This window comes from Suricata suricatta, chromosome 9, assembly GCF_006229205.1.
Source record: "Suricata suricatta isolate VVHF042 chromosome 9, meerkat_22Aug2017_6uvM2_HiC, whole genome shotgun sequence".
Classification (NCBI taxonomy): domain Eukaryota; kingdom Metazoa; phylum Chordata; class Mammalia; order Carnivora; family Herpestidae; genus Suricata; species Suricata suricatta.
Genome location: NC_043708.1, coordinates 81,049,976 through 81,074,222, shown reverse-complemented (window position 1 = coordinate 81,074,222; position 24,247 = coordinate 81,049,976). Strand labels below are relative to the sequence as shown.

The 24,247-nt window shown below is 50.7% G+C and overlaps 3 protein-coding genes and 1 pseudogene across 6 annotated transcripts in view; 1 reads left to right on the top strand and 3 right to left on the bottom strand.

Annotated features, from left to right (window-relative positions):
• Positions 1–16,831, top strand: part of DNAJC17 (DnaJ heat shock protein family (Hsp40) member C17) — a 40,531-nt gene extending 23,700 nt beyond the window's left edge. Inside the window, exons 2-11 of one of the 3 annotated variants that reach the window (XM_029951999.1) lie at positions 6,657–6,726; positions 7,024–7,082; positions 7,298–7,403; positions 8,613–8,698; positions 8,926–9,022; positions 9,619–9,662; positions 10,101–10,178; positions 10,696–10,776; positions 11,289–11,399; positions 16,625–16,831. In XM_029951999.1, the coding sequence (XP_029807859.1) occupies positions 6,657–6,726; positions 7,024–7,082; positions 7,298–7,403; positions 8,613–8,698; positions 8,926–9,022; positions 9,619–9,662; positions 10,101–10,178; positions 10,696–10,776; positions 11,289–11,399; positions 16,625–16,747 (855 nt within the window). In that variant the 3' untranslated portion in view covers positions 16,748–16,831. The remainder of the gene's footprint in view (positions 1–6,656; positions 6,727–7,023; positions 7,083–7,297; positions 7,404–8,612; positions 8,699–8,925; positions 9,023–9,618; positions 9,663–10,100; positions 10,179–10,695; positions 10,777–11,288; positions 11,400–16,624) is intronic. The other 2 variants (XM_029952000.1, XM_029952001.1) reach the window with 2 other exon arrangements.
• On the bottom strand, positions 3,983–4,164 carry LOC115303070 (annotated as a pseudogene).
• Positions 12,310–16,886, bottom strand: C9H15orf62 (chromosome 9 C15orf62 homolog). Of its 2 annotated transcripts, none has more exons than XM_029952002.1 (3): positions 14,528–16,886; positions 13,598–14,434; positions 12,310–12,717 (listed from the first exon to the last, which is right to left on the bottom strand). In XM_029952002.1, exon 2 carries the CDS (start codon positions 14,216–14,218, stop codon positions 13,691–13,693), a length of 528 nt encoding a protein of 175 aa, XP_029807862.1. In that variant the 5' UTR covers positions 14,219–14,434; positions 14,528–16,886; the 3' UTR covers positions 12,310–12,717; positions 13,598–13,690. The 2 variants fall into 2 exon arrangements, with proteins under 2 accessions (XP_029807862.1, XP_029807863.1); XM_029952003.1 differs by having other exon boundaries at positions 13,598–14,387.
• A 105-nt stretch (positions 16,887–16,991) lies between these two features.
• GCHFR (GTP cyclohydrolase I feedback regulator) lies at positions 16,992–20,587 on the bottom strand. Its single transcript, XM_029952006.1, has 3 exons — positions 20,413–20,587; positions 18,649–18,743; positions 16,992–17,500 (listed from the first exon to the last, which is right to left on the bottom strand). Exons 1-3 carry the CDS (start codon positions 20,446–20,448, stop codon positions 17,377–17,379), a joined length of 255 nt encoding a protein of 84 aa, XP_029807866.1. The 5' UTR covers positions 20,449–20,587; the 3' UTR covers positions 16,992–17,376.
• Positions 20,588–24,247: the final 3,660 nt, after the last annotated feature.

Genomic DNA, 24,247 nt, shown 5'->3' with positions numbered 1-24,247 from the left:
ACTACTCACCTTTCAGATCCAGCTCAGATACTGCCTTCTCTAAGAAGCTTGCAGAGCTAAAATCAGTCACTCTCTTCTCTGTGTTTCCATTGCTTTTTTTTTTTTTTTTTAGTTTTTTTCCTTTTCTTTATTTGAGAAAGAGAGAGAAAGAGAAAGAGAGAGAGAGAGAGAGAGGGGATCCCAAGCATGCTCCATGCTCAGTGCAGAGCCCAATGTAGGGCTTGATCCCATGACCCTGGAATCATGACCTGAGCTGAAATCAAGAATCAAATGCTCAGTCAGCTGAGCCACCCAGCCACTCCTTCTTAAATTATTTTATTTTATTTTATTTCATGATAAGTGTACTCTTTAATCCCCCTCCTCTATTTTCCCCATCCCCCACCTACCCCCCCTCTGGTAACCATGAATTTGTTCTCTAATAGTTAAGAGTTTATTTCTTGGTTTGTCTTTCTCTTTTCATTTGCTCATATTTTTTTTCTTTGCTCATTTGTTTTGTTTTTTAAATCCCATGTATGAATGAAATCATATGGTATTTGTCTTCTCTGACTGACTTATTGCACTCAGCATTGTACTCTCTAGCCCTCTCCTTGTTGCAAATGGAAAGATTTCATTCTTCTTTACAGCTGGAAAATATTCCACTATATCTTATATATGACATCTTTATCCATTTATCAGTATATAGATACTCTTCTTCCATAGTTGTCTAGTATAGATAATGCTGCAATAAACATAGGGGTGCATTTATCCCTTTGAATTAGTATTTTTGTATTTTGGAGGTAAATACCCAGTAGCAGGATTCCTAGATTGTAGGGTTGGTCTATTTTTAATTTTTTGAGGACACGCCAATGGCTGCACCAATTTGCATTCCACCTTTTTATCCATATCCTCATCAACACTTGTTGTTTCTTGAGGGTTTTGTTTGTTTGTTTTCGTTTTGTTTTTTTAAGTGAGCTCTAGGCCCAATGTAGGGCTTGGGCCCCTAACCCTGAGATCAAGAGTTGCAGGCTCTGCAGACTGAGCTAGCCAGGTGCCCCAGTTTTTTGGTGTTTTTGATTTTAGCCATTCTGACAGGTGTGAGATGATGGCTCACTGTACTTTTGATTTGAATTTCCCTGATGGGGAGCGATGTTAAGCATCTTTTCATGTCTGTTGACCATCTGGATGTCTTCGTTGGAGAAAAGTCTGTTAATGTCTTCTGCCCCCTTTTTTTGTGTTTATTTTTGAGAGAGAGAGAGGCAGAGCACAAGCAGAGGAGGGTCAGATAGAGAAGGAGACAGAATCTAAAGCAGCCCTAGGCTCTGAGCTGTGGGGGAGGGGGGGGGAGTTCAAATTCACAAACCTTGAGATCATGACCTGAGCCAAAGTCGGACACTCAACTGAGCCACACAGGCGCCCCCATCTTCTGCCCATTTTTTAGTTGGAATATTTGTTTTTTGAGTGTTGAGTTTTAGAAGCTCTTTATGTATTTTGGATACTAACCCTTTATTGGATATGTCATTTGCAAATATCTTCTCCCATTCAATAGTTTGCCTTTTAGTTTTATTGTGTCCTTCACTGTATAGCAGCTTTTTATTTTGATGTAGTTGCCATAGTTTATTTTTGCTTTATTTCCCTTGCCTCAGGAGACCTATCTAGAAAAATGTTCCTATAGCCAGGGCCTGAGAGATTATTGCCTTCAAGGATTTTCTCTTCAAGGATATTTATGATTTCAGGTCTCACATTTAGGTCTTTAATCCATTTTGGGTTATTTTTGGGTATGGTGAAAAAAAAGTGGTCCAATTTCATTCTTTTACATGTAGCTGCCCATTTGTTGAAGAGATGTCTTTTTCCCATTGTGTATTTATTCCTCCTTTGTCAAAGATTAACTGACCATGTAATTGCGGATTTATTTCTGGGTTTGCATTCTCATGGACCACTTTTAACCGCATCCCACACAATAATGTAGCTCATTGTTTTCACGGCCATCTTCCTTGCTAAATACTGTCCTTCCTCTTCAGAGTCCAAGAAATACCTGATTTTTCTCTATATCCCTAACTCCAGCTCAGCCTGTTTATCCCTAGATATTTCATCAGTGGACCTGGGAGGTGGGGCAGATTCAGTGCTGTACTGAAAGGCGGAGGCTCTCCTCCTGCTGTTAGATACCCCTCCTTGGGGACGAATACCCAGCCTGCTAGCCTGCTAGTATCCAGCCAGTACATGAAACTGTTAATTTTTTCCTATAGGATCTTGAAATATAGAATGATCAGCCTCCTCTACCTTTAAAGGATGGTTTAGAAATTGAGGTCCACGCCAGGCCTTGAGAGAGTGGTGTGTCCAGAATAGTCAGTTTGATTGAGGCCATTGTATTTAGTTGTCGATGTTGGGAATATGGAGCTGGAAGGGTGGGCGTCAGATGGGTCCATGCAGATGAGGAGTGAGGTGACCTAGGTCTGGTTATACCGTTACTTCAAAAAACATCTGATGAGACTGTTATTGATATTTATCAAATGGACACATTCTGGAAAGAGAATTGATAAAGGAGCAAATTAATGTATTAGATTATTTTCTCATTATTACATAATTAATTTTTTGTTTGAATAATTTATTTCCTTATTTTGTAAAAAAAAAAAAAAGGTTTGTTTTTTGTTTGTTTATATGTCCTGTTTTTTATGGCTTTGCAGCAGAATGCCCAACATGAAACATAACTGCAAATATTCAGCTGTGCAAAAAAGAATAGTGCTTAAGTACAAATGAAGACATGATTCATTTAAAATAAACACTCAAACATAATTCAGGTCCTACAAGCACCTGAACGATAAGGTCTGTGTGGTAAAATCCCCCTGTCTTATGATATCAAACATCCAAAATGAATTTTAAAACATAAAACATACTTAATATCATTCCTTTACAGTAAAATCCATAAAGCATTCTCTCTCAAAAAAAGAAAGAAAATGAAGAATGTACTACCACCCAGGCTTCCCTGTGCTCCTTCTTATGGTCCTTCTTGCCTCTCTCCCTTTTACTATCCCTTTCAGATTTACAAAAATGAACATATAATACTTTTAAAGAGCCTTGCAATACAAAATAAACCATCTTTTTAAAAAAATTTTAATGTTTATTTTTGAGAGACAGAGCATGAGCAGGGGAGGGTCAGAGAGAGAGGGAGACACAGAATCTGAAGCGGGCTCCAGGCTCCAAACTGTCAGCATGGAGCCCGACACGGGACTCCAACCCACGAACTGTGAGATCCTGACCTGAGCTGAAGTCAGGCACTTAACCTACTGAACCACCCAGGCGCCCCAAAAAGAAACCATCTTTGACAAAATGCCTAGACATTGGTAGGCCACACCTCTACCCTAGTCCTGAAGAAGTGCATTCTGAGGCTGGGCAGCTTTCATGCTGAGGTGTCAGACACCTTCTTCTTTCTGCCTCTTCCTTTCACCCATCTCAGAGAGAGAGGACCACGTGGGCACGGGTGGACAATGAGAAGATAGGAGTGTAGGGAGTCACATCTACTCCGTGGTTGCTCCAGGCCGGTCCTGGAAGTGGATTCTGTTTGCTGGGCTGAGCCAGGCCCTGGGAGAGACTGATGGGCTTGGTCTCCCTGGCGGCGAAGGTGTAGTGCCGGCCATAGCCCAGCAGATGGCAGCACATTCCAGGGGTCCCTGCCTAGGTTGCTTCCGGCCCTCCTTAGCCCTAGAGTGGAGCACCGGACCACACGCCCTACCTCGGTGGTGCTGGCTGCGTTCCTCTGAGGGTTTTTATTTAGCAGCTTTGCGTAGAAGTATTTATTGGTTTCCTCTGAGAAGCCTAGAAAGCCTGTCTGCTTGGCTGCGTGAGGAAGTTCTGGGTCCAGAGGCCCCTCCTCGCAGGTTTGAATGGCTGGTAAAGTGTGCAGACACTAGTGAGGGCAGGGCAGATTCTGGGATTTTGTGCTCTGCCCTTCCTTAAAATAGCTTAGTGGGTAATATGTCACAGAGAATCTTAGTAGCTGTGTTTGCTTTTACTAATATATGAAGTAATAATTTTTTTCCTTTTAACTCAGAGAGATAAAAGATAAAAACTAAAGATGGACCATAACCTTCCCACCCAGATAACCCTTGTTGACAAGAGAAAGTTTTCAATTAGCAATAATCGCTCCTCAGATAAACCTTATTAGCTACGACACTGCCATGGCCCAAAGCTGACAATAAAAAATACTAATAAAGTAAGACCAGCTTAAGGTTTGAAAATTTGAACTACAGAAATGTATGAGAAGTAAATGGGGGCACCTGGCAGGCTCTGTCAGAAGAGCATGGGGACTCTTGATCTCAAAGTTATGAGTTCAAGCCCCACGTTGGGCAAAGAGATTACTTAAAAAAAAAAAAAAAAAGAGGTTGGGGTGGCCGGGTGGCTCAGTGTGGTTAAGCATCCGACTTTTGACTTTGGCTTGGGTCATGATTTCACAGTTTGTGAGATTGAGCCCTGCGTTAGGCTCTGTGCTGATTCTCTCTCTCCTTCAAAAATAAATAAATAACTTTAAAAAAAAAGAAGTAAATGTTTCCCTCCCCTCCATCTTTAACCTCTCTCCAAAAGAAACCACTATTAGATTTTGTATGATAAGGAATTTTTTTCCTCGTAAGTTTCTTATAAAAAAGAAAACAAAGGCTATACACTTGTCCAAATATCTCTATACTTCTTTTATCTGTTTATTTTATTTTATCTTTAAAGTTTATTTATTTATTTTGAGAGAGAGAGTGCATACACACATGAGTTGAAGAGAGGGTAGGGCAGAGAGAAGGGGAGAGAGAATTCCAAGCAGGCTCCCCACTGTCAGCGCAGAGCCCGATGTGATGTTTGAACCCATAAAACCTGAGATCATGACCTAGCCAAAATCAAGAATTGGACACATAACCAACTGAGCCACCCATGCACCCCATTATTTGTTAATTTTAAATACCAGAGTGAGGGGCGCCTGGGTGGCTCAGTCGGTTAAGCCTCCGACTTCAGCTCAGGTCAGATCTCAGGTTCGTGGGTTCGAGCCCCGCGTCAGGCTCTGTGCTGACAGCTAGCTCAGAGCCTGGAGCCTGCTTCCAGTTCTGTGTCTCCTTCTCTCTCTGCCCTCCCCCTCTCATGCTCTGTCTCTCTCTGTATCAAAAATAAATAAAACATTAAAAAAAAAAAAGAAATAAATACCAGAGTGATCATATTATATATACTGCTCTAAGTCTTGTTTTTTCATCAACTATACCTCGAAGATCTTTTTTTTTTTTTTTTAGATAAATTGACATATAACGTTGCATTCGTTTCAGGGATACAACATAATGATTTGATGTTTACATATATTGCAAAACAATCACCACAAAAAATCTAGTTAACATCTGTCACCATATGTAGTTACAATTTTTTTTACTTAAAGATCTTTGTAATCAGCACATAATAGACTCTGCCTATCATAAGTTTTTTGATGGCTCTCCCTGTTGATGGAGGTTTTGGTTGGCTCCAATGGGTGCTAAATATAAACACTGCTGCAGTGGACATCTTTGTATATTTGCTTTGGCATACTTGTTTAAGCCCAAATTCCTCAGGGCGACCAGAGGGCAAATACATTTTTTAAAGTTTATATTTTATTCCTTTTTTTTTAATTTATTTTGAGAGAGACAGAAAGTGTGAGCAGGGGAGGGGCAGAGAGGAGGGAGAGAGAGAATCCCAAGCAGCTTCCACGCAGTTCACACAGACGTGATGTGGGGCTTGAACTCACAAACTGTGAAATCAAGACCTGAGCCAAAGTCAGATGCTCAATCTCTCAACCAACTAAGCCACCCAGGTGCCCCTATTTATTTTTTAAATGTTTATTTTATGTGTGTGTAAGAGAGAGAGCTCAAGCAGGGGAGGGGCAGAGAGAGAGGGAAACAGAATCCCAAGCAGGTTTTGCACTGCCAGCGTGGAGCCCACTGTAAGGCTTGAACCCATGAACTGTGAGGTCGTGCCCTGAGCCAAAACCAGGAGCTGGGAGCTTAACTGACTGAGCCACCCAGGCATCTCATGGGCAGATACATTTTAAAACTTGATGGCTACACAGAACAGATGAACATAAGGGAAGGGAAGCAAAAATAATATAAAAACAGGGAGGGGGGACAAAACATAAGAGACTCTTAAATATGGAGAACAAACAGAGGGTTGCTGGAGGGGTTGTGGGAGGGGTGTGGGCTAAATAGATGAGGGGCATTAAGGAATCCATTCCCGAAATCATTGTTACACCATATGTTAACTAACTTGGATATAAATGAAAAAAATAAGTTAAAAAATAAAATAATTAAAATACAAAAAAAACCCTTGATGGCTAAATTTTCTTTCAGAAAGGGCGCCCCAGTTGACATGCCCACAAGGAGTATGTGAGTGCCTGTTTCCAGGTGGCTGTAGAGAAAGCTGCCAGGGTCAGGGGCCCTTTTACATCCTCTGCCCAGAGACTGGTGCTCAGCAGGAAGCAGGCCCAGCCTCCCTGCTACAGGGCTGCCGCCGCTCCCTCCACGCCTTGGCCTCATCCACCGCACATCTCCGGGGAAGGAGAAAGTGTGGGGGCTGCAGCCTTTCTTTTAGTGATGGGGAGTACTCCTGGGTTCCTTTATTGCTTTTGTGAGATTTACTCACCGGTCTGGGATGAAAGAGTGAATAACCACATCTTCTGACTCTTCCAGGTGAAGAAGGCATATAGGCAGAAGGCCCTCTCCTGCCACCCAGACAAAAATCCAGATAATCCCAGAGCAGGTGAGGCTCTCCTACACGTGAGGAGGTGAGGCCCGGTCCCCTGGGCGTGGCGTCCCCCTGGTCTCCGCTCCCGTGTGACTGCTGTGGAGTGCCGACGTGCACAGCCCCTGGCCTGCACTTTGCATGCGAGGGGCGTCTGGTCAGCTGTCTGTACACTTACCTTTCCTGGTTGGTTGTCATCTGTGGATGTTGCCCTTCCTGCCAGTGTGTGGCTTCTTTGAGGTGCTTTTTCAAGGAAGCACACCATATAAAGCCTGACTTCCTTTTTCTCCTCTCTTTTTTGACTTGTATTTTTAGCTGAGCTCTTCCACCAGCTTTCTCAGGCCTTGGAGGTACTGACCGATGCTGCAGCCAGGGTAAGCTCATCCTCTGCTATTTGAACTGTCTCCCATGGTTAGAGACCGCTGTGGCACTTCAGCCCAGTCCCCTATACTCCGCCATGCAGCACAGGCCCTGCCGCCCCAGCCTGGAGGTCTGGTCACCAGGCTGCCTCCAGACGGCTCCGGGGCTACACAGCAGGGCCAGGAAGATGGCTGCACTCGTGTTTGTCCTCTAGCTGACTGCTCCTCAGTGTTCTTTCTCCTGCCAGGCTGCGTATGACAAGGTCAGGAAAGCCAAGAAGCAGGCAGCAGAGAGAACCCAGAAACTTGATGAGAGAAGAAAGAAAGTGAAGCTTGGTAGGTGACATTGTGGTGCTGGGTGGCCTGTGGTTTCCCTGGGCCATTCTCATGCAGCCCCCTCACTTTTCTTCCTGGAGCTGCACCTCAGAGCTTTTTGGCTCCAGCTCTGGACAGAACCCTGCTGTCAGGGGTGGGTCCTGAAGGACACTCTTAGGAATACCAACAGTGACTAGACTTACTACTAGCTAGCACTGTGACAAACGCTTCACAGCCTCCTTTAATTATCTAAGGAAGTGAGCATTACTAAACCCAGTTTTTATAGACAAAGAAGCTAAGGCACCAAAAGGATGAAAACTTGCCAGAGCTGGGAATTAAACCCACGCAATATGAGTAAAGTCTTGTTCCTGTTCAGGACGCCATCCTTGATCTCTTGATTCATCCCAGCCTACTTCTGCCCAGAGCTTTAAGTCTGAGGAGTCCCACAAAAGGATCCAAATAGGTCCAGGCATTTTTTTTATAGCTTTATTACAGTGTGTTTTGAATAATATCTACCCATTTCAAGTGTATAATTCAGTGATTTCTAGGAAATTTACCAAATGATACACCTCTGCCTGTAAATCAATTTTAGAACATTTTCATCACTGCAGTAAGATTGTTCTAGGAAGTCCTGGGGCACCTGGGTGGCTCAGTCAGTTAAACGTCTGACTTCGGTCTCAGGTCATGATCTCATGGTCTGAGTTCGAGCCCCATGTTGTGCTCTGTGCTGACAGCTGGGCGATGTCCTCACACAGAATCGGCCATCCCTTTAGGAACTGCCATAGGTGGGTCCAATGTGAGCTAAGCGGGAGGTGTAGGAGGCAGTGGGGACTTGAGCTCTGTGGTAGAAGAAGCATCAACACCAAGGTCGAGGTTGGGCTGTTGTGCCAAACCACATGGACGGGTCCGCGGCTCCACCCTTGGCATCCCTGCCACATGGCCCTGGGCTGCTGACATAAGCACCCACCCACACCCTGTTCACTGATTGGAGAACCAGCTTGGTCAGCATGAGCTGCTGATTTAACTCTTCCAGACCCCGGCCGCTCAGCTGGAACCTATACTTCTTCCACACTCTGACTTTTCTCAATGAAGATTAACTTGAGAGCACATAGGCATGGAGGGAGGGGGCAGAAGTACTATATGGTTTTGTCCTACGTGAGGCTTTGGGCTGGCTGAGGCCATGTAGAATTGCTTAGACCAGACATTGGGTCACTCAACTCTTGTGCCTAGACCTAGAGGCCCGGGAACGGCAGGCCCAGGCCCAAGGCAGTGAGGAGGAGGAGGAGAGCCGGAGCACCAGGACACTAGAGCAGGAGGTGAGCATCCGGGCATGCTGGCCTAAAGCCATCTGCCAGAGAGGGAGGAGGGTGAGCCTAGGTGGCTGCCATGGCTGCCTTCTTCTGTGGGATCTGGGTAATCTGTCCAACCCGCAGGTTGCTGAGCCCTAGCTTGCAGGTGGAGCCTCCCAGGGACCTTCACAAGGTGAGCCAATCTGGAGTTGGATCTGCACAGAATTGTCACTCCCCCCAACCCCGCTCTGCAGATCGAACGCCTTCGAGAAGAGGGTTCCCGGCAGCTGGAGGAACAGCAGAGGCTGATCCAGGAGCAGATACGCCAGGAAAGGGAGCAGAGGTTGAGAGGTAGGCTTTCATCGCCCCCACCCACCTCCCCTCGGAGGCAGCTCCAAAGGCCCAGAGTGGCCACGCTGGCTGCTTGGTGGAGGTGCTGTGGACGCTTCCACCTGCTCAGAACCCTAGGGGCACCTGACTCAGCCATACGCCGCCTATTCCTTCTTCCTACCACCACTTCTCCGGGGCCTATTTGTTTTTCACTCACCCTGAGATATCCTGCCCGTGTTTGTCTTAGTCCTAAGCAGAGCTGGCTCTATGTGGAGGAGATCAGTAGGGGAAAAGCTCTGGATACTTTGTTTCAGTAGAACTGCGGGGTTGGTACCCCTGCCTCATGCCCCTGGAAAGCATTCAGAACCCTTCCTTAGCAGAGTGCTAATCACAGCCTTTTACAGGCAGCTGGCCGCACCGCCCTCGAGGTGGCAGCTCCTCGGGATGGGGGTGGGATTGCCTCTGCCTTCCCCACCAGGCTCCTGAGCAGGGCAGGCCAGATCTGCCTTTGATCAGGAGTGCCCTTTCCTAGGGCCTTCAAGCTCTGGGCTGTGTCTCCTTTAGAGAACTTTGTGCTCCCTCCTATTCTACCTTGCTAATTTTCCCAAATTTTCTAGGAAAGGCAGAAAATCCTGAAGGCAGAGGAACCCCGAAGCTAAAGGTGAGCTCTGCGGGATCCACAGGCCGCCTCACACCACCTCTCGTCAGCAAGAACAGATGCTTCCGGTGGCTCAGGGGGTTCTAGCGGGGACTGGGTCTCTAGGAGCCAGCGCTACTACCCACTCTTCCATGCTCTCACAGCGTGGGGATCCGAGCTTGCCACGGAGGCCCCTCTTAGCCCTGGCAGTTGCCAGGCAGCTCTCCTCAGAAGCCCTGGAAGGAGCGCGTCTTACAGGCCTGGACGTGTGGCTGTGTGGGTGAGCAGGCCGCCCTGCCTGTCCATTTTCAAGAGGAACACATCTTTAGGGGGCGCTCCCTAGATTACAAGTGCCTGGAAGACCATGAGGGTGTCGCTCTGACTGTAAAGCTCAAGTGTGGGGCTGGGACTGTTCAGGCCAAGGTCAGAGTTTAATGGTGACACCCACTGCCCTTCTTTCAGCTAAAATGGAAGTGCAAGAAGGAAGATGAGTCAAAAGGTGGCTACTCCAGAGATGTCCTCCTACAGCTTTTCCAGAAGGTCTGCCCTGCCGCCTCCCCTCTTTCCTAACATCTCCTTATGTGTCTAGCCCAAACCCTGGGTCTCCAGGCCTAAACTCCCTTAACATCCCTACCAGCCTTTTTTTCTGTCTCACAGACCATAGAGCAGCCTAGAGGCTTTCCCCAGCCACCTGTGTTGCCTTGTGCCCTCCAGCCTGGTCCTACCTTCCCTCCCCAGCTCGAGCCCTTGTCGTTTTGAGTACGTGGGGAGAGACAAGGTGGGCAGGTGCACAGAAGCCCCGTCCCCTTCCCCACCTTTGGGCCCTGAGGCAGCTTCGCGGCTCTGCCAGTCCAAGTTCTCAGTCCTTTGCTCAAGTTTCCTTTGCTACCTTTCTGCATCCTGGTAAAGATATCCTTTCTTTCCCATCTCTGCTCCCCCTCTGGGAACTTAGCAACAAAGCGTTATCCCCCAGCCAAAAATGCCCCAGCAGGCCTCAGGGCAACCCAGGCTCGTCTTGCCCCTTGCCATGCTTACTGGGACCCCCTTGTCCTCACAGTACGGAGAGGTGCTCAACCTGGTGCTTTCCAGCAAGAAGGCTGGCACCGCCGTGGTGGAGTTTGCGACTGTCAAGGCTGCGGTGAGTGCCATGCAAGGCTTTGGGGGACCACTCGTGGCCCTGCCATTCCAGAGTACGGACCCAGTACTGTGGGCCCTCTGAGCTTAGGTATCCATTCTCCCAGGGGCCCTCTGGGCCCTCTCAGAGCCAAGACTCCCCAGAGGCCCCTCTATTCCTGGGAGTAGAGACACAGCGAGTGAAGGTAAGACAGGAGAATGCTCTGGGGATGAAGGAGACCATAGACTGCCTTTGTTTCCTACTGTCTGCCTCTACACCCTCCACCTTCCACCCTCCTATGGAAGCTGGCATGCCTCCCGGCAGGCTTTGCCTCTCCCCCGACGGCCTGGTTAGAAGGCTCATATCCCCCACTCACCCATGACGAGGGTCAAAACTTCAGCACATCATTGTGTGAAGGTTGCTTGGTTTTGCCTAGAGGATGAGAGGGCTGGTGCGGGTTCTTTTCGTGGTTATAGAGAGAGCCACTCATGGCTGATTAGAGCCGTGGGCCCAGAACCGGGTGCTGTATCTCGCAGGAGCTGGCTGTCCAAAACGAAGTGGGCCTGCTGGATAACCCCCTGAAGATTTCCTGGTTGGAGGGACGGCCCCAGGGCGCAGGGGGCCCCAGCCATCCAGGACTGTCACAGGTAAGGAACCATGCCTCCTCCAGCTGGGTCTGCTCAGGGTCTGAGGGACCTTTCCCTGTAGGGGCTCATCTCAGGGCCCTTTCCTCACAAGGAGCACAGTGAGATTGGCAGGTTTGTCAACCTAAGCAGGACTGTGGTTCTGTTCTCACTCTTTTGTGTCTCTGAGTGCCGGGGCTGTCACCATCACCCAGAGGGGCTTTTCTGGCCCATGGGTGGCTTGGTTCTGGAGCGAAGCATCTGGCGCTTAGATTAGCAGGTACTGCCGGGAAAGAAGGGGCAAGTGCGCAGGTGCTTCCTCCCCAGCTCCACTTCTCCAGGTGAGTGGCGGCTCAACTGTGGCTGCCACACACAGGCCACAGGCGCCTATCGTGACGAGGCAGTACCTCCTTAGAAATGACACTGGTTATGCTGCTGGCCCCGGGGCTCCCCTGGGGCACGCCTCATGGTGAAGTGCAGACTTCAGCTGATGTGCTCTTGGCGCTGTCTTAGTCCTCACAGTTCCATGCGGGCCTTTGTTCAGCACCCAGACACTTGGACACTGGGCCCTGTTTGCACCGCCCCACCTTGGTGGGACAGAGCACTTTCAGGCCCAGAGTTCTCCCACCTCTGAAATGGCCTTTGGGTCTATGTGGGAGCCGCAGGCTGCTGTGTGCACGGCCCGCTCTAGGGAAGAGGGCCTCAGGGGGTTCGCAAGGGCTTTGCTCTTACTGCCTCAGTCCTGCCACCTCTGCTGTCCTATGTGCTCCTCACCTGGCTGTGAGGATGGGAAGCTCCCTAGGAGTGTGTCTCAGATCCTGGGCAGAGGAGGAAGATGAAGTGGTATGAGCCCAAGCTGGAACCCTTCTTTAGAGACCTCATCCCCCACCGTTATGTCCCAGCATGTCACAGCCCCAGAGGACACTCCATAGGCCATGTTATAAAGAACTTTATTCATTATCTCTTGCATCCGGAGGGGAGCCTTTCAGCTCAGCATGTCCATACAGAGGAGGGGAGAGAAGGGCCGGGGGTTTGGGTATGGAGACAGTGTGCGTCGAAGCTTCCTCTCTCCCTCTGCCATGCTTGAAAAGGCCTAGAGTCTCAAAAACATGTGGCCCAGCCAATTTGGGCTCTGGCATCAAGTCTTCTGGCCAGGCCGCAAGGCATGGCAGTAGCAGAGCCTACGGTCTTGACCCGGTGGGCTCAGCCCTACATGTTGGGTCCCCATCATCAGGTTGCTCGGGCAACACAGAGATCCCCAATCCTGTGGATGGTTCTGGAGACCAGCTGAGCCTCTTCATGGTAACAGCCACGAGCTTCGTGTCCATCCTCGGATCCAGTCCTGTGCTCCCGGGACAGGAAGGAGGGAAATCTGTCACCTTTCTGATACCTTTCCCAAGGGCTCCCATCACTAGTAATTCTGGGAACTCTCTGAGCACCCCGTTGCAAGCTGTGTCTGTGCCTTTGACTGGCGTTCCCTCAGACACCTTCCTCGGGCACCAGGGTGTGCTCTGGGCCGCTCTGGTGGCAGCTTGTCTCTCGCATCCCTTTTCTGGAAGTGATTTGTTTGGCCTTTTTCCTGAGTCTTCTCTGTACCTCTGTATGCCTCACTCTTCCTAATCTGCCAGCCCCTCCCTCCCCCAGATGCCTCACCCCCGCCCCACCATGGGACTGTGGCTCAGGGCCCTGGTCTGTCTATGCCAATGCTGTCCAACAGAACTTTCTCCAGGGATGTTCACATTCAACTTGCACTGCACAGTGTGGTAGCCATTAGTCTGAAGATTTGAAATGTGGCTAGTGCAAGCAATTAACTAAATTTTTAATTTTACTTCATTTCAGTCTGAACAACCACATGTACCTGGTGGCTCTCCCCTCAGGTCTCCCCCCTTTCCTCTTTGGCCTGGGTCAGACCACTTTTGCCTAGACCTGTCGTGTAATGTGTCTCTATAAACAGACTTCAGACGGGAGCCGTCTCAGTTCTTTACTACCTGACTCACTCCTTGTACTCCCCTCCCCCTCTGCTGGCCTCCACCTTGTCCCCGTGGTTATAGGCATGACCTCCCTTTCCCAGACTAGTCGGCTGCCTTCAGGGCTCCTGCCAGCAAGTACCCCCTCGCAACATTCCCAGATTGCCTCAGTGCCTCTGTCCATCTGCTCCAGGGTCACATGGAAGACTGTTCAGGACCCAGAGGGCAGGCAGGATGCTGGAGTTTTGTCCCTACCTTTTTCTTAATCTGCAACTGTACCCTCCTTCCCTGGGTCTCCAGGCTTCCAGGTCTTCCAGTTACCTCACATCTGCCTTCCACGCACTCCATTCAGAAGTTAGGCTCATTGGGAAATTGCTCCCTCAGCATCTGTAGAACTTCCTCAAGAAGTGAAATTCCCAGGTCCACTTTGAAGGAGAAGAAGGGATCACTGAGGTCTGGGTCAGGTGTCCTCTGGAAGGGGGGAGTGTCCAAAAGGTCCTCTTCAGAGCAGTGGTGGAGGGTGCCTGCCAGGGAGAGCGCCGAGGGCAGGGTAGCGGCGTAGGCAGCAGTGTAGGCAGGTGGGGGCTCCAGGATGTTGGGGCAGCTGGAGCTCTCTCGGTAGAGGCGAGGAGGCTTGGGTGGGGCCAGCAGGGTGGCCCGGGGCTGCTCGTCCCCCCACAGAGGCAGGCGCCGGCCATCTGGCCTCCCTCGCAGCTCCCGGATGACCTCTCGGTTGCTGTACTCCTCGTGATCCCCGCCAGCCGTGCTGGCCTGGCTGAGCACGCTGCCCTGTCGCCTGAGTCGCCTTGGCCGCCCCAGGCTCAGCCGCTTGAAGAAGGAAGCGTTTCGGAAGGAGCCTTTCCGCCAGGTCTCCATGGACACCCACCGGAGCCAGCAGACAAGCTCTGTACCTCAGCAGCCCAGTTCAAGAGTTGCCAGGGACCATGAGGTCCCTCCCGGAGCGAACGGCAAGAATCAGGGAAACAGCCCTAGTGGGCTAGAAGCACAGACCTTTGGCCAGCATCTTAGATGGTGGGAAGGGGTCCTGGGAAGAGGGCACTTTTGTCCAGGAGAGCAGAGAGGTAGGAGTCCCTGGTGACAGGAGTTTCCCAGAGGGACAGGAGTGGCCTGGTTACTTAATAGGACAGTGGAAAAAAAAACCCAAGAGGAAGAAACAGCACTTACTGGAGCTGGAGTGAGGGCAGCGCCTGTGGTGTCAGAGGTGGATCTTCATGCTGAGTAGCCTGTGCTGCTTCCCCAGCACCCAGCTCCTGGTGGGTCTGCGGTCACCTTCCGTCCCTGGCCCCTGTGCCTGGCTCTCGGCAGCGCAGGGCCAGGCCTTTCTGCCGCGGCTCCCGGACTCTGATTAGTGGCTTGGCTGTTTGTGCCAGTGTGTGGCAGTGGGGACGTGTTATTGTTTTCAGGTGACTCAGTCAGGTGGGAAGCTGGGTTTCAAGCTCTTAGGTAATTGCAGCATCCGCAGGCAGGGATTAGGCCGGTTGAGGCCAACACCCCGGGGCACTGGGGAGTTTAGGCTTCCCTGGGGACTTTTGGGGGGCAGCCCTGCTTGGTGTGTCACCACATTGTTTCCTTTTTCCCTCCAGTCCCACTGCCCTGGGGCCTAGCTGGTGGGCCTGGCTCCACAGCTGCCCCTCCGTGTGTCTGGGAGGGAGGAGCTCAGGGAGGGTGGGAGTTCACTGAAAGGCAGGCATGTGGAACAGTTGTTGGGGAAGGAAGAGAGACCTGTCACTGGTGAGGGTGACTCAGTCCTGCAGCCTGATGACAGGCCCTTATTAGCCAAGCCTGCAGGTATGGGGTTGGGGGGTGCGGCAGAGGGTGTGTTCACAGGAAGCAGCCCCTTGCGTATAAAGGGCTGCCTCCTCCCAGGGCTGGGCCCAGAGCATGCCAGGGTGACTTCAGTTTTCTCAGCAGAGCATTACCTTGGGGAGGGGGAAATTGCCCTCCCCTGGGCCTGACCTCCAGTCTGAGAGTTCCTCATCTTCCTCCATTTATTCCGATAGCCTCAGGGCCAGAGAGAGCAGTTGAGGGCCAGGGTCCTGCAGTCTCCTCTCCCACTGTGCTCCAGGCCTTCCCCTCAGGCCTCTTGGGCCTTATTTGAGGTCCCTCCTCTGGGGAAAGGGCTCGGCCCCAGAGGCCTGCCTGAATTGTCATCAGTACCCTGGGCCAACCTTAGGTGTGTGGGCCAGGCTGTGAGGACAGCTGTCCTGGAAGCTGCTGCGGCTGGAAGCCGGAAGGCTGCCGCTAGTCCGAGAAGAGGGGGATCCGGGCTGAGTAACACTTCCGGTTCTGTACACCCTTTTCTTCAAACCAGTTGGCCCAGGTCTGGCATCTTAATCCCAGCCACTCCCTTCTTATCCACCAGATCACTGACCACTGAACTTCCCCCTGGATAATTCCATGAGCGCACACCTGCATGATATACCAAAGAACTCTTGCACCCCCTGGCCTGGCTCACTTCTGGCCCAGCTGGGGGGCCTCCACGCTTCTCACCACTCCAGCTGTACTGACAGAAGTGATTTAATGCCCACTGCAGACTATCAGGGTGTGGGCTTGGTAGATCAAGTCTCTTAGAGCTGCCTCTCCACCCCACAGCCTCGGCCCATTGAGTTGCTTGTTTATTATTCTTTTGATTATTAATATATAGCACTCTTTAATCCCCCGCACTGTGCTGGCAAGATCATAAAAGAAAAAGGCACGGGCCCTGCCCTCCGGCAACCCGGGTGTGTATTTTTAAGAGGCAAACGGCCTCATGCTTGTTTCTCTCTCCTTCTAGGGCAGGCTGACAGAGGTTAGGTCTAGGGTAGGGCTGCCTTCTGGTGGGTCCCACAGGAGCCAGACCAGAGGGAGGTGGGCTGCCGGGAGGGGGCAGTGCTCTCGCCTCCGCCTGGCAAGGCGGAGTGGATTTCAGCACTTCAGACGACCCCTTCACTTGCAGACCTGTGAGAAGCAGGAGTCACGGGTGGAGGAAAGGAGTCTCAGATGAAGGGTGGGGAGGAAATGGAGGGAGACAGGGCCTGGCTGGAGCATGAACTGATTCAGCCCCAGAAGCTGAAGCCGGGCTGACTGTTGATGGAAGGCCTGCCGGGAGTGGGGTGACAGACAGCTGCTTGCAATGGCTTAGAGGGGAGCAGCTGAGAAGTCCCAGGCATCCTCACTCCTTGCCTCAAGACTAGCTCTGCATAGGCCCAGTCCTCCAAGTCTGGATTCTGTGGGGCTGTGCCCTGCTGCCCTGACCGTCTCTCATCCCCCTCTGTCCACCAGGGCTCAGTGCTGTCCGAGAGGGACTATGAGAGCCTTGTCATGATGCGCATGCGCCAGGCTGCTGAGCGGCAACAGCTGATCACCCAGATGCAGCAGGAGGACGAGGTAGGGCAGCCCACGTAGCCTCCTGCCTCCAGCCCACTGCCCCGCCCTCGTCTTCACCGCCACCAATAAAGTTTGGTCTTGTTTTTTGTTTTTACAAGTCTACCTCTATTGCATGTGTGGATGTAAGGTGCTGGCTTGCCCAAGCAGGGCCCTGGTTTCTGGGCTCTGCCTGAGAGGGTTCCACCCAGGCCTGGCTCTCCCTCCCAGGAGTGGGCAGACCCCCAGGGAGGTGCTCCAGACAGTCGAGTCAGTGGGCCAGCAGTGCAGGGGAGCAACCACTCATCACAGTCCTTTATTGGCTTGGACTAGCTACGCAGGACCCTCCCGCCCAGTCCTGGGGCCATGCTCCTCAGGGGCTCCCAGTTTCTGGCCAGGGACAACCTGGCTCTTGCGGGTCCCTCAGGCTGCTCCCAGAACATGGCCTCCTCCGGGGCTCTCAGCCAGGCCCAGAAGCTGGAGGGCCCTGCCCTCCCCCACTAGCTGAGGCAAGTTTCAGAAAAGGCCGTTCACGGCCCAGTGGTGCTAGGCAAAGGAAAATGGCAATTTGGGAAGACGGGCCAGGGAGTGAGTGAACGGGGGCTCAGGGTTGGGGCCCATGGCAACCGCTCAGAAAAGGGGTGCGCCGTCTTCTCCTCAGTGTGCGGGGGTCACTCCTTGTGCAGGCACCACACGAGCGTCTGGCCCACCCCTGTCATGCTCAGCACACGGAAGCCCTTGCGCTCCAGTTTGTCCAGGACTATGCGAGGAGGGTCATTAACAAAGTACTCACAGCTGTGAAGAGAAGGGGACGAGGGGACAGCATGAGGGGCTACACAGCAAAGGTTCCCCAAGTAACACTAGTATCTACTGATGACTAGGCCTGGTCAGGAATCCTTGTAGGGACTGACATTTGTTGGGTGCGTTCCAGGTGCCAGGCTAAGTGCACATTGCCTGCCCCCTCCCCTGCTAAGCACTTGGCTTGTATCTCTTCTTTCTTCCTCCCAATAACCCAAGGAAGGTACCATTATTATTCCCATTTTATAGTTATAAATATAAAACTTGAAAGGCTAAGTAGCTTTCCAAATGTTATTGAGATCATAGAGCCCATGATGACAGCCGCACGTTCCCTGGGCTGCTGCACTATTCAGGAGGAACAGCCTGTTCTCTCCAGGGTCCTCCCCCAGGGCCCTGTCCCCTCTTGATGCCCTGTTGGTCCTGCAGTCCTGGAGCACCAGGTCGGCCCCTAATAGCTCCTGGCTCTGGTGCTGCTCCCTAGCACGGAGAATCCTTGCTGTCCCTTCTTTCAGGGTTAATTGATTGTGAAGTGTTGTCAATCAGATAAAAGGCTCAAGCCCCCAGCTGGGCATCTCGAGATAAATGGCTCATGGTAGAGGAATGGGGCTGGCTTCAGCCCTCCACCCCTGACCAAGGAAAGGGCTGGGGCCAGCTTGCCTCCTCTTTCCCCTCTTCGAACTGGGACTCATTCCAACAACCCCTCTCACGAGCTGCAAGACAGCAGCTGAGCTGAAAGTAGGACCCAGGCTGCCTGCTGCCTGTTCCCAGAGTTCAGCTTTCTTACCCAGCTAGCTCTTCAAGAGAGAAGATTGTCTCTCTGTGCTTATCTTTGCCTTGATGGGGTCCAGCTCCAAGATGAGAGGGCAGAATAAGGAACAGGCCACTTATGGAGTCCTATACCCAGCTGGACTCAGTCCTGGGGCCCCCTTGTGAAGGGAGGGCCACTGAGGAAGCTTCCAGAGCAAGCCTGGGGGCCGTGGGAAAGCCGCAGACAGGACTGACCCTATAGAAGACAGAGCCCCAGGATGCAGGTGGGCCCTCTGAGGCTGGGGGGTGACATCATCCCTGGGCTTCGTTTTGTAAAGCAAACAGGGACAGGTCTAGGGACTGGCAGGGAGGAGATCCTTAAGAATGCCATTACTTACAAGTTGTTCCCCAAGACGCTTCTCTTTGAGGCCCCCAGGTACCGCATCAGCTCTGGATCAGAATGCTCATCGCCCACCATGGTAGGGCCCACCTCCTGCAAGGTAAGCCACAGTGGCTACTTGGCTGGCGGCCTGGGAGAGGTGAGAGGTCTCTCTCCTTCCTCCCCTGCCTGCTGGCCCTGAGCCAGTTTCAGTTCCTGGCTGGAGAGGGTGGTGAGGAAACTCACTGGCCCTCAGTGATCAGGCCAGGCCATGTGAGACCTCCCCAGCCCCTCCAAGCTGAGCTGGTCATGGCCCAAGCATGTGATGCCAAGCATCACTACCCGTGTCTGCATGTATCAGAATCACCTAGAAAACAGAAATGAAAACATGTCCACACTACTTGTATAGCAATGTTCATAGCATTATTCACAATAACCAAAAAGTGGAAACAATCTAAATGTTTGCCAACAGATGAATGCATAAATAAAATGTGATATAGCTACACATGCATTAGATCTCATTAGGCAAAAAAAAAAAAAAAGGAAAAAGACATGTTACAATATGGATAAATCTTGAAACATGTACGTTTTCAGAAACCAGACACAAAAGACCACATATTGCCACAGAAATGATGACCTAGTGGTTACCTAGGGCTGGGGGGTTGGGGGGAAATGAGGTATGACCGCTAACATGCATGGTATGGGTACAGGGTTTTTTTAAGGTGATGGTAATGTTCTAAAATTGATTATGGCAATGGCTGCACAACTCTTGAGTATGCTTTAAAAAACATTGAATTGTACACTTTAAATTGGTGCATTCTATGGAACATGTGTTCTATGTATCAGTTAAGCTGTTATATTTTTTAAAAAATCACCTGAAGAGCGCTGAATCTAAGCCCCAAGCTTCGTATTTGAGGTCTGGGGAGGGGCCCAGGAGGCCACATTTTAACAACTGCACAAGTAACTGGTTCTCAAACCATTGCCCTAGGACACTGCCAGGACCTCTCCTGTCAGGCGGTGAACTCCTCTGTCGTCTTTACCTCCAGAGAGCTGTGATGGGTCACCCAGGCACTGGGGAGTGGGAAGGGGCAGAGGTGCCCCTCTGGGGTGCCCAGTCAAACTATTCTGAAGTTAAAAGGGGATTCCTGGAGCCACCAGCACTGTCTTGGACGAGGAAATTGCATCCAGAAAAAGGGGCATCACTTCTGACCCCAGAATGGTCTCCCCACCGCTAACCACAGGGCCTGTCTTCCCCTTCTGTCTTTCCTAAGGGCTCAGAGATAGCTCTTTTTGAAAGTGTCTGAAAGCCAGGCACTTGACATAGGCGTTTTAGCGTCTTAGCACGTCCTTTTCTTTTTCAAACTTCTTTCCCCCATATATTTGCACTCCCACCTCCTCCCCACCCCGAACCCCTGCAGAGCGGCTCTATGTAAGGCCGTGGGTGCTGCACCATGAGGCCAGGGGTTCCTGGCTTCCTCGCGCGGACACGTAGGTCAGAAGCCGCAAGCGCCCGGAGTTCGCTCCGCCGCGGGGATGCCCGCACCCCGCACCCTTCGCGGCCCTGGAAGCACCGGGCCGGCCAGGACTCCCCGAGTCCGACGCTCCGGGCTGAGTCCGCTCCCCAGCCTCCGCAATTCTGCCCCAGGGGGCGTGTCCCGGGCGGCTTCCGGATCCAGTCACTGGCAGACGCTGCCCGAGAGGGAGGCGCCAAGGTGCAATCGCAGCCCCCTCGGCCGAGGCCCGGCTCCAACTGCATCCAACTCTACCGGCAGCGGGTACTCACCATGCGGATCTGGGTGCTGATGAGCAGGTAGGGCATTGTGCGCGCGTCCCGGCCAGACTCCCACCCAGGGCTTTGGGCTCGGCGCTGACTTCAGCCCCTCAGGCTCCGGGACTGCGACCCGCCGCCCAGAGTCCAGTTACTCCAGCTCTGGACGCGGGCGGCGCCAATCCCGGTGAGCCCGGCCCGTGACAGCCGCAGCGGGCCAATCAGGGGCGGGCGCTCGGACGCGCCCGGGCTCTAGGCGATTCGGGGCCCGCCTCCTGCCCTCCCGGCCCGGGCGGTGGGACGCTAGCGTGCCCGACTGCTTCTGCCGGTGGTCCAGGCAGACGGAGGGGTGCGGGTTGCTGAGGACGCTCCCGCACCTTTGGCCTGGAGTAGGAGGTGACCCTCAAGGCTCCACTGGCTGCAGCGAGCTGTGGTGCCAAGTGTGCATTTCGACTGTGCGCCCTCTTTCTTGCAACGCCTAGGGTACTAGGTTCCAAAGTCCTGCTGGTCCCCGCCCCCGTCCCTGTGAAGAGAGCCGGGAGCAATCGGCTATCCTGCTGAAACCTCCCAAGATCCAGCCCACCCCACCCAGGCACACCTCTACAGCTTTAAGCGGATTCCCACTTCCCGTCCGTTCGGGCACTGGAGAAAGCGGTGGGAGGCTTGGGGCTTCAGCTAAAATACCATCTCATGTGCACTGCGCATTTCCGCCTGCCTGACTGTAATTCCTAGTAGAGCGGCGGAATCTTGCATTTCTGTGGCCCCATTGGTAAATGTGTAAAAGAACTGAGCGCTTGGCTGTGTGCCTGTCCCGGAGGGATTTGAACCTATGGAATTTGGCCTTAGCTTCGGAGAGCTTCCCGCGGAGCTGGAGAGACGCAGCGCCCGCGCAGGAAATCATAAGCCAACACCTGGGGCAAAAGAAAGTACATCCTTGGCATTAAGCCACCGATGAGGCAGCAGCAAGTGCGCCTCGCTGTGTCCACGCTGTCTTCTAGGTGTTCAAAATCTGAAAACTCGAGATTCTTTATCTGCTTTGTGATTGGTTCTCTAAAAAACAAAGCAAACAGAAACAGCCTGTAACCTTTCCGGGCCTTTGAACAATCTTCACATCTGTACCCGGCACTTAGAGGACGTGCTCTGTGCCTCCACGCACTTTGACAGATGTGCGGCGCGCTGTAAGGGAAATAGGTAGGCTGTTGTAATTTTAAAGGACTCTTACTGGTCTAATTTATTATTCCGTGCTTTCTACCCCTCGTCTACACCTCCAAGACTAACAACGTAGCTGGAGAGATAAGATATTCATGCCTTCAAAGAATTGTTAAACTGACAAAGGATTAATACTCAGGACATATAAAGAACTTCTGCAAATCAAGGATAAAAGAGATAAATCAATTTTAAAAAATGGACAAATGACTTGAATAGGCACTTTTCAAAAGAAGGAATGGAAATGATTAATAAACCAATAATATGTTGTTCAGTGTCATTAGAAATCCCAGAAATGCAAATCAAGCTACATTTTATTTATTTATTTATTTTAATTTTTTTTACATGTATTTGTTATTGAGAAACAGAGCATGAATGGGGGAGGGACAGAGGGAGAAGGAGACACAGAATCAGAAGCAGGCTCCAGGCTGAGTTGTCAGCACAGAGTCTGACGCTGCGCTCAAACTCGCCAACTGCGAGATCATGACCTGAGCCGAAGTCGGTCAACCAACTGAGCTACCCAAATGCCCTATTCTATTTTTTAAGTAAACTTCACGCCCAGCGTAGAGCTGGAATTCACAACCCTGAGAGCAAGACCTGAGCTGAAATCAAGAGTCAGACGCTCAACCTACTTTGGCTCAAGTAATGATCTTATGGTTTGTAGGTATAAGCCCCACATGGGGCTTTCTGCTATCAGATTCTCAGTCTCCCTTTCTCTTTTCCTCTTCCCTGTTCCTTCTGTCTTACCCGACACCCTGACGCCCTCTCTCAAATATAAATAAAACATTAAAAAAAAAAGTCGGATGCTTAATTGAATGAACCACCCAGGTGCCCCTCAAGAGACATTTTATTTTATTTTTTATAGAAGTTTTTTAAATGTTTTATTTATTTTTGATATATAGAGAGAGACAGAGCATGAGAGGGGGAGGAGCAGAGAGAGAAGGAGACACAGAACCAAAAACAGGCTCCAGGCTCTGAGCTGTCAGCACAGAGCCCAATGCGGGGCTTGAACCCACGAACGTGATATCTGACCTGAGCCGAAGTCAGAGGCTTAACCCACTGAGCCACCCAGGTGCCCCCTCAAGAGACATTTAAAACCACAATGAGATATAACTTTACTTTTTTTTTTAATGTTTGTTTATTTTTGAAAGACAGAGTACAAGTGGGGTAGGGGCAGAGAGGGAGATAAAGAATCTTAAACAGGCTCCAGACTCGAGATCAACCAACTGAGCCTCCCAGATTCCCCAAGAAGATAGTACTTTAATGATTTGCTAAATAAATCAATCTGTAAACACTGAGTACTGGTGAAAAGGTCTAACAACAGAAACACTACTGTTAGGATTGCAACGTGTTATGATTGATACAATCACCTTGGAAAACAATTTGGCATCATCTAGCAAAGCCACGTGGTGCAAACCGTTTCTGGATAAACCTTAAGAAAACTCACTCATCAGGATACATGTCCAAGAATATTCATAACAGCACTGTTTGTAATTAGCAAAAAAATGGCAACAGTTCTTATGTCCATCAAGAGTAGGGTATTTGGTTAATACAATGGAAACAACATAACAATGAAAAATGCTAAGTGAAAAAGTAAATCATGGAAAAATATACACTAATTCTACTTAAAACTCTAAACTTGGGGCTCCTGGGTGGCTCAGTCAGTTGAGCATCTATCTTTGGCTCAGGTCATGATCTCATGGTTGTGGGTTCGAGCCCTGCGTCAGGTTCTGTGCTGACAGCTAGCTCAGAGCCTGGAGCCTGTCTTCGAATTCTGTGTCTCCCTCTCTCTCTGACCCTCCCCTGCTCGTGCCGCGTCTCTCTCTCTCTCTCTCTCTCTCTCTCTCTCTCAAAAATAAACAAAACTTAAAAAAAAAAACAACTCTAAACTTGTGGGGCGGCTGGGGGGATCAGTCAGGGTAAGCGTCAGATTTCGGCTCAGGTCATGATCTCACCGTTCCTGAGTTCGAGCCCCGTGTCAGGCTCTGTGCTGACCTCTCAGAGCCTGGAGCCTGTTTCAGATTCTGGGTCTCCCTCTCTGTCTTTGCCCCTCCCCTGCTCATGTTCTGTCTCTCTCTCGAGAAAATGAATAAACATTAAAAAAAAAATTAAAAAAAAAATCCTCTAAACTTGCAAAACTAACCAATATATTGTTGGGGATGAAAAACATATATGGTTAAATTTTACTTCTATCAAAAATATGTGGTTAAATGATAAAGACAAGTGAGGGAATGATAAATGTCATATTCAAAGCAGCGTTTATCTCTGAAAGAAGTGAAAGGAATGGGGTGGGGGCAGCCATGTAAGAACCTCTCTTCCTCTCACTAGGACCTGGGTGCTAAGGGTTATATATGTCCTCAATCTTTATTGTTTTACATGTGTTATACATATTATTTTCTAGCCATTATATATTGAATAAGAACAATTTTTAAAGTTTATTTATTTACTTTGGAGAGAGAGCACACAACGAGGGAAGGGGGAGAGGGAGAGAGAGGGGGAGAGAGAGAGAGAGAGAGAGAGAGAGAGAGAGAGAGAAAGAATCCCAAGAAGTTTCTGCACCATTAGTTCAGAGCCCGACTGGGGGCTCGTACTCACAAATGGTGAGATTATGCCTGAGCCAAAACCAAAACTAGGGTGTTTGACC

Bases quoted from the DNA above. Each gene is read 5' to 3' on its own strand.
- C9H15orf62 (XM_029952002.1), bottom strand. From the start codon at position 14,218: ATGGAGACCTGGCGGAAAGGCTCCTTCCGAAACGCTTCCTTCTTCAAG.
- GCHFR (XM_029952006.1), bottom strand. From the start codon at position 20,448: ATGCCCTACCTGCTCATCAGCACCCAGATCCGCATG. The intron at 18,744-20,412 runs GTGAGTACCCGC...CTTACCTTGCAG, and splicing joins TCAGCACCCAGATCCGCATG to GAGGTGGGCCCTACCATGGT. The intron at 17,501-18,648 runs GTAAGTAATGGC...TTCTCTTCACAG, and splicing joins AGCGTCTTGGGGAACAACTT to CTGTGAGTACTTTGTTAATG.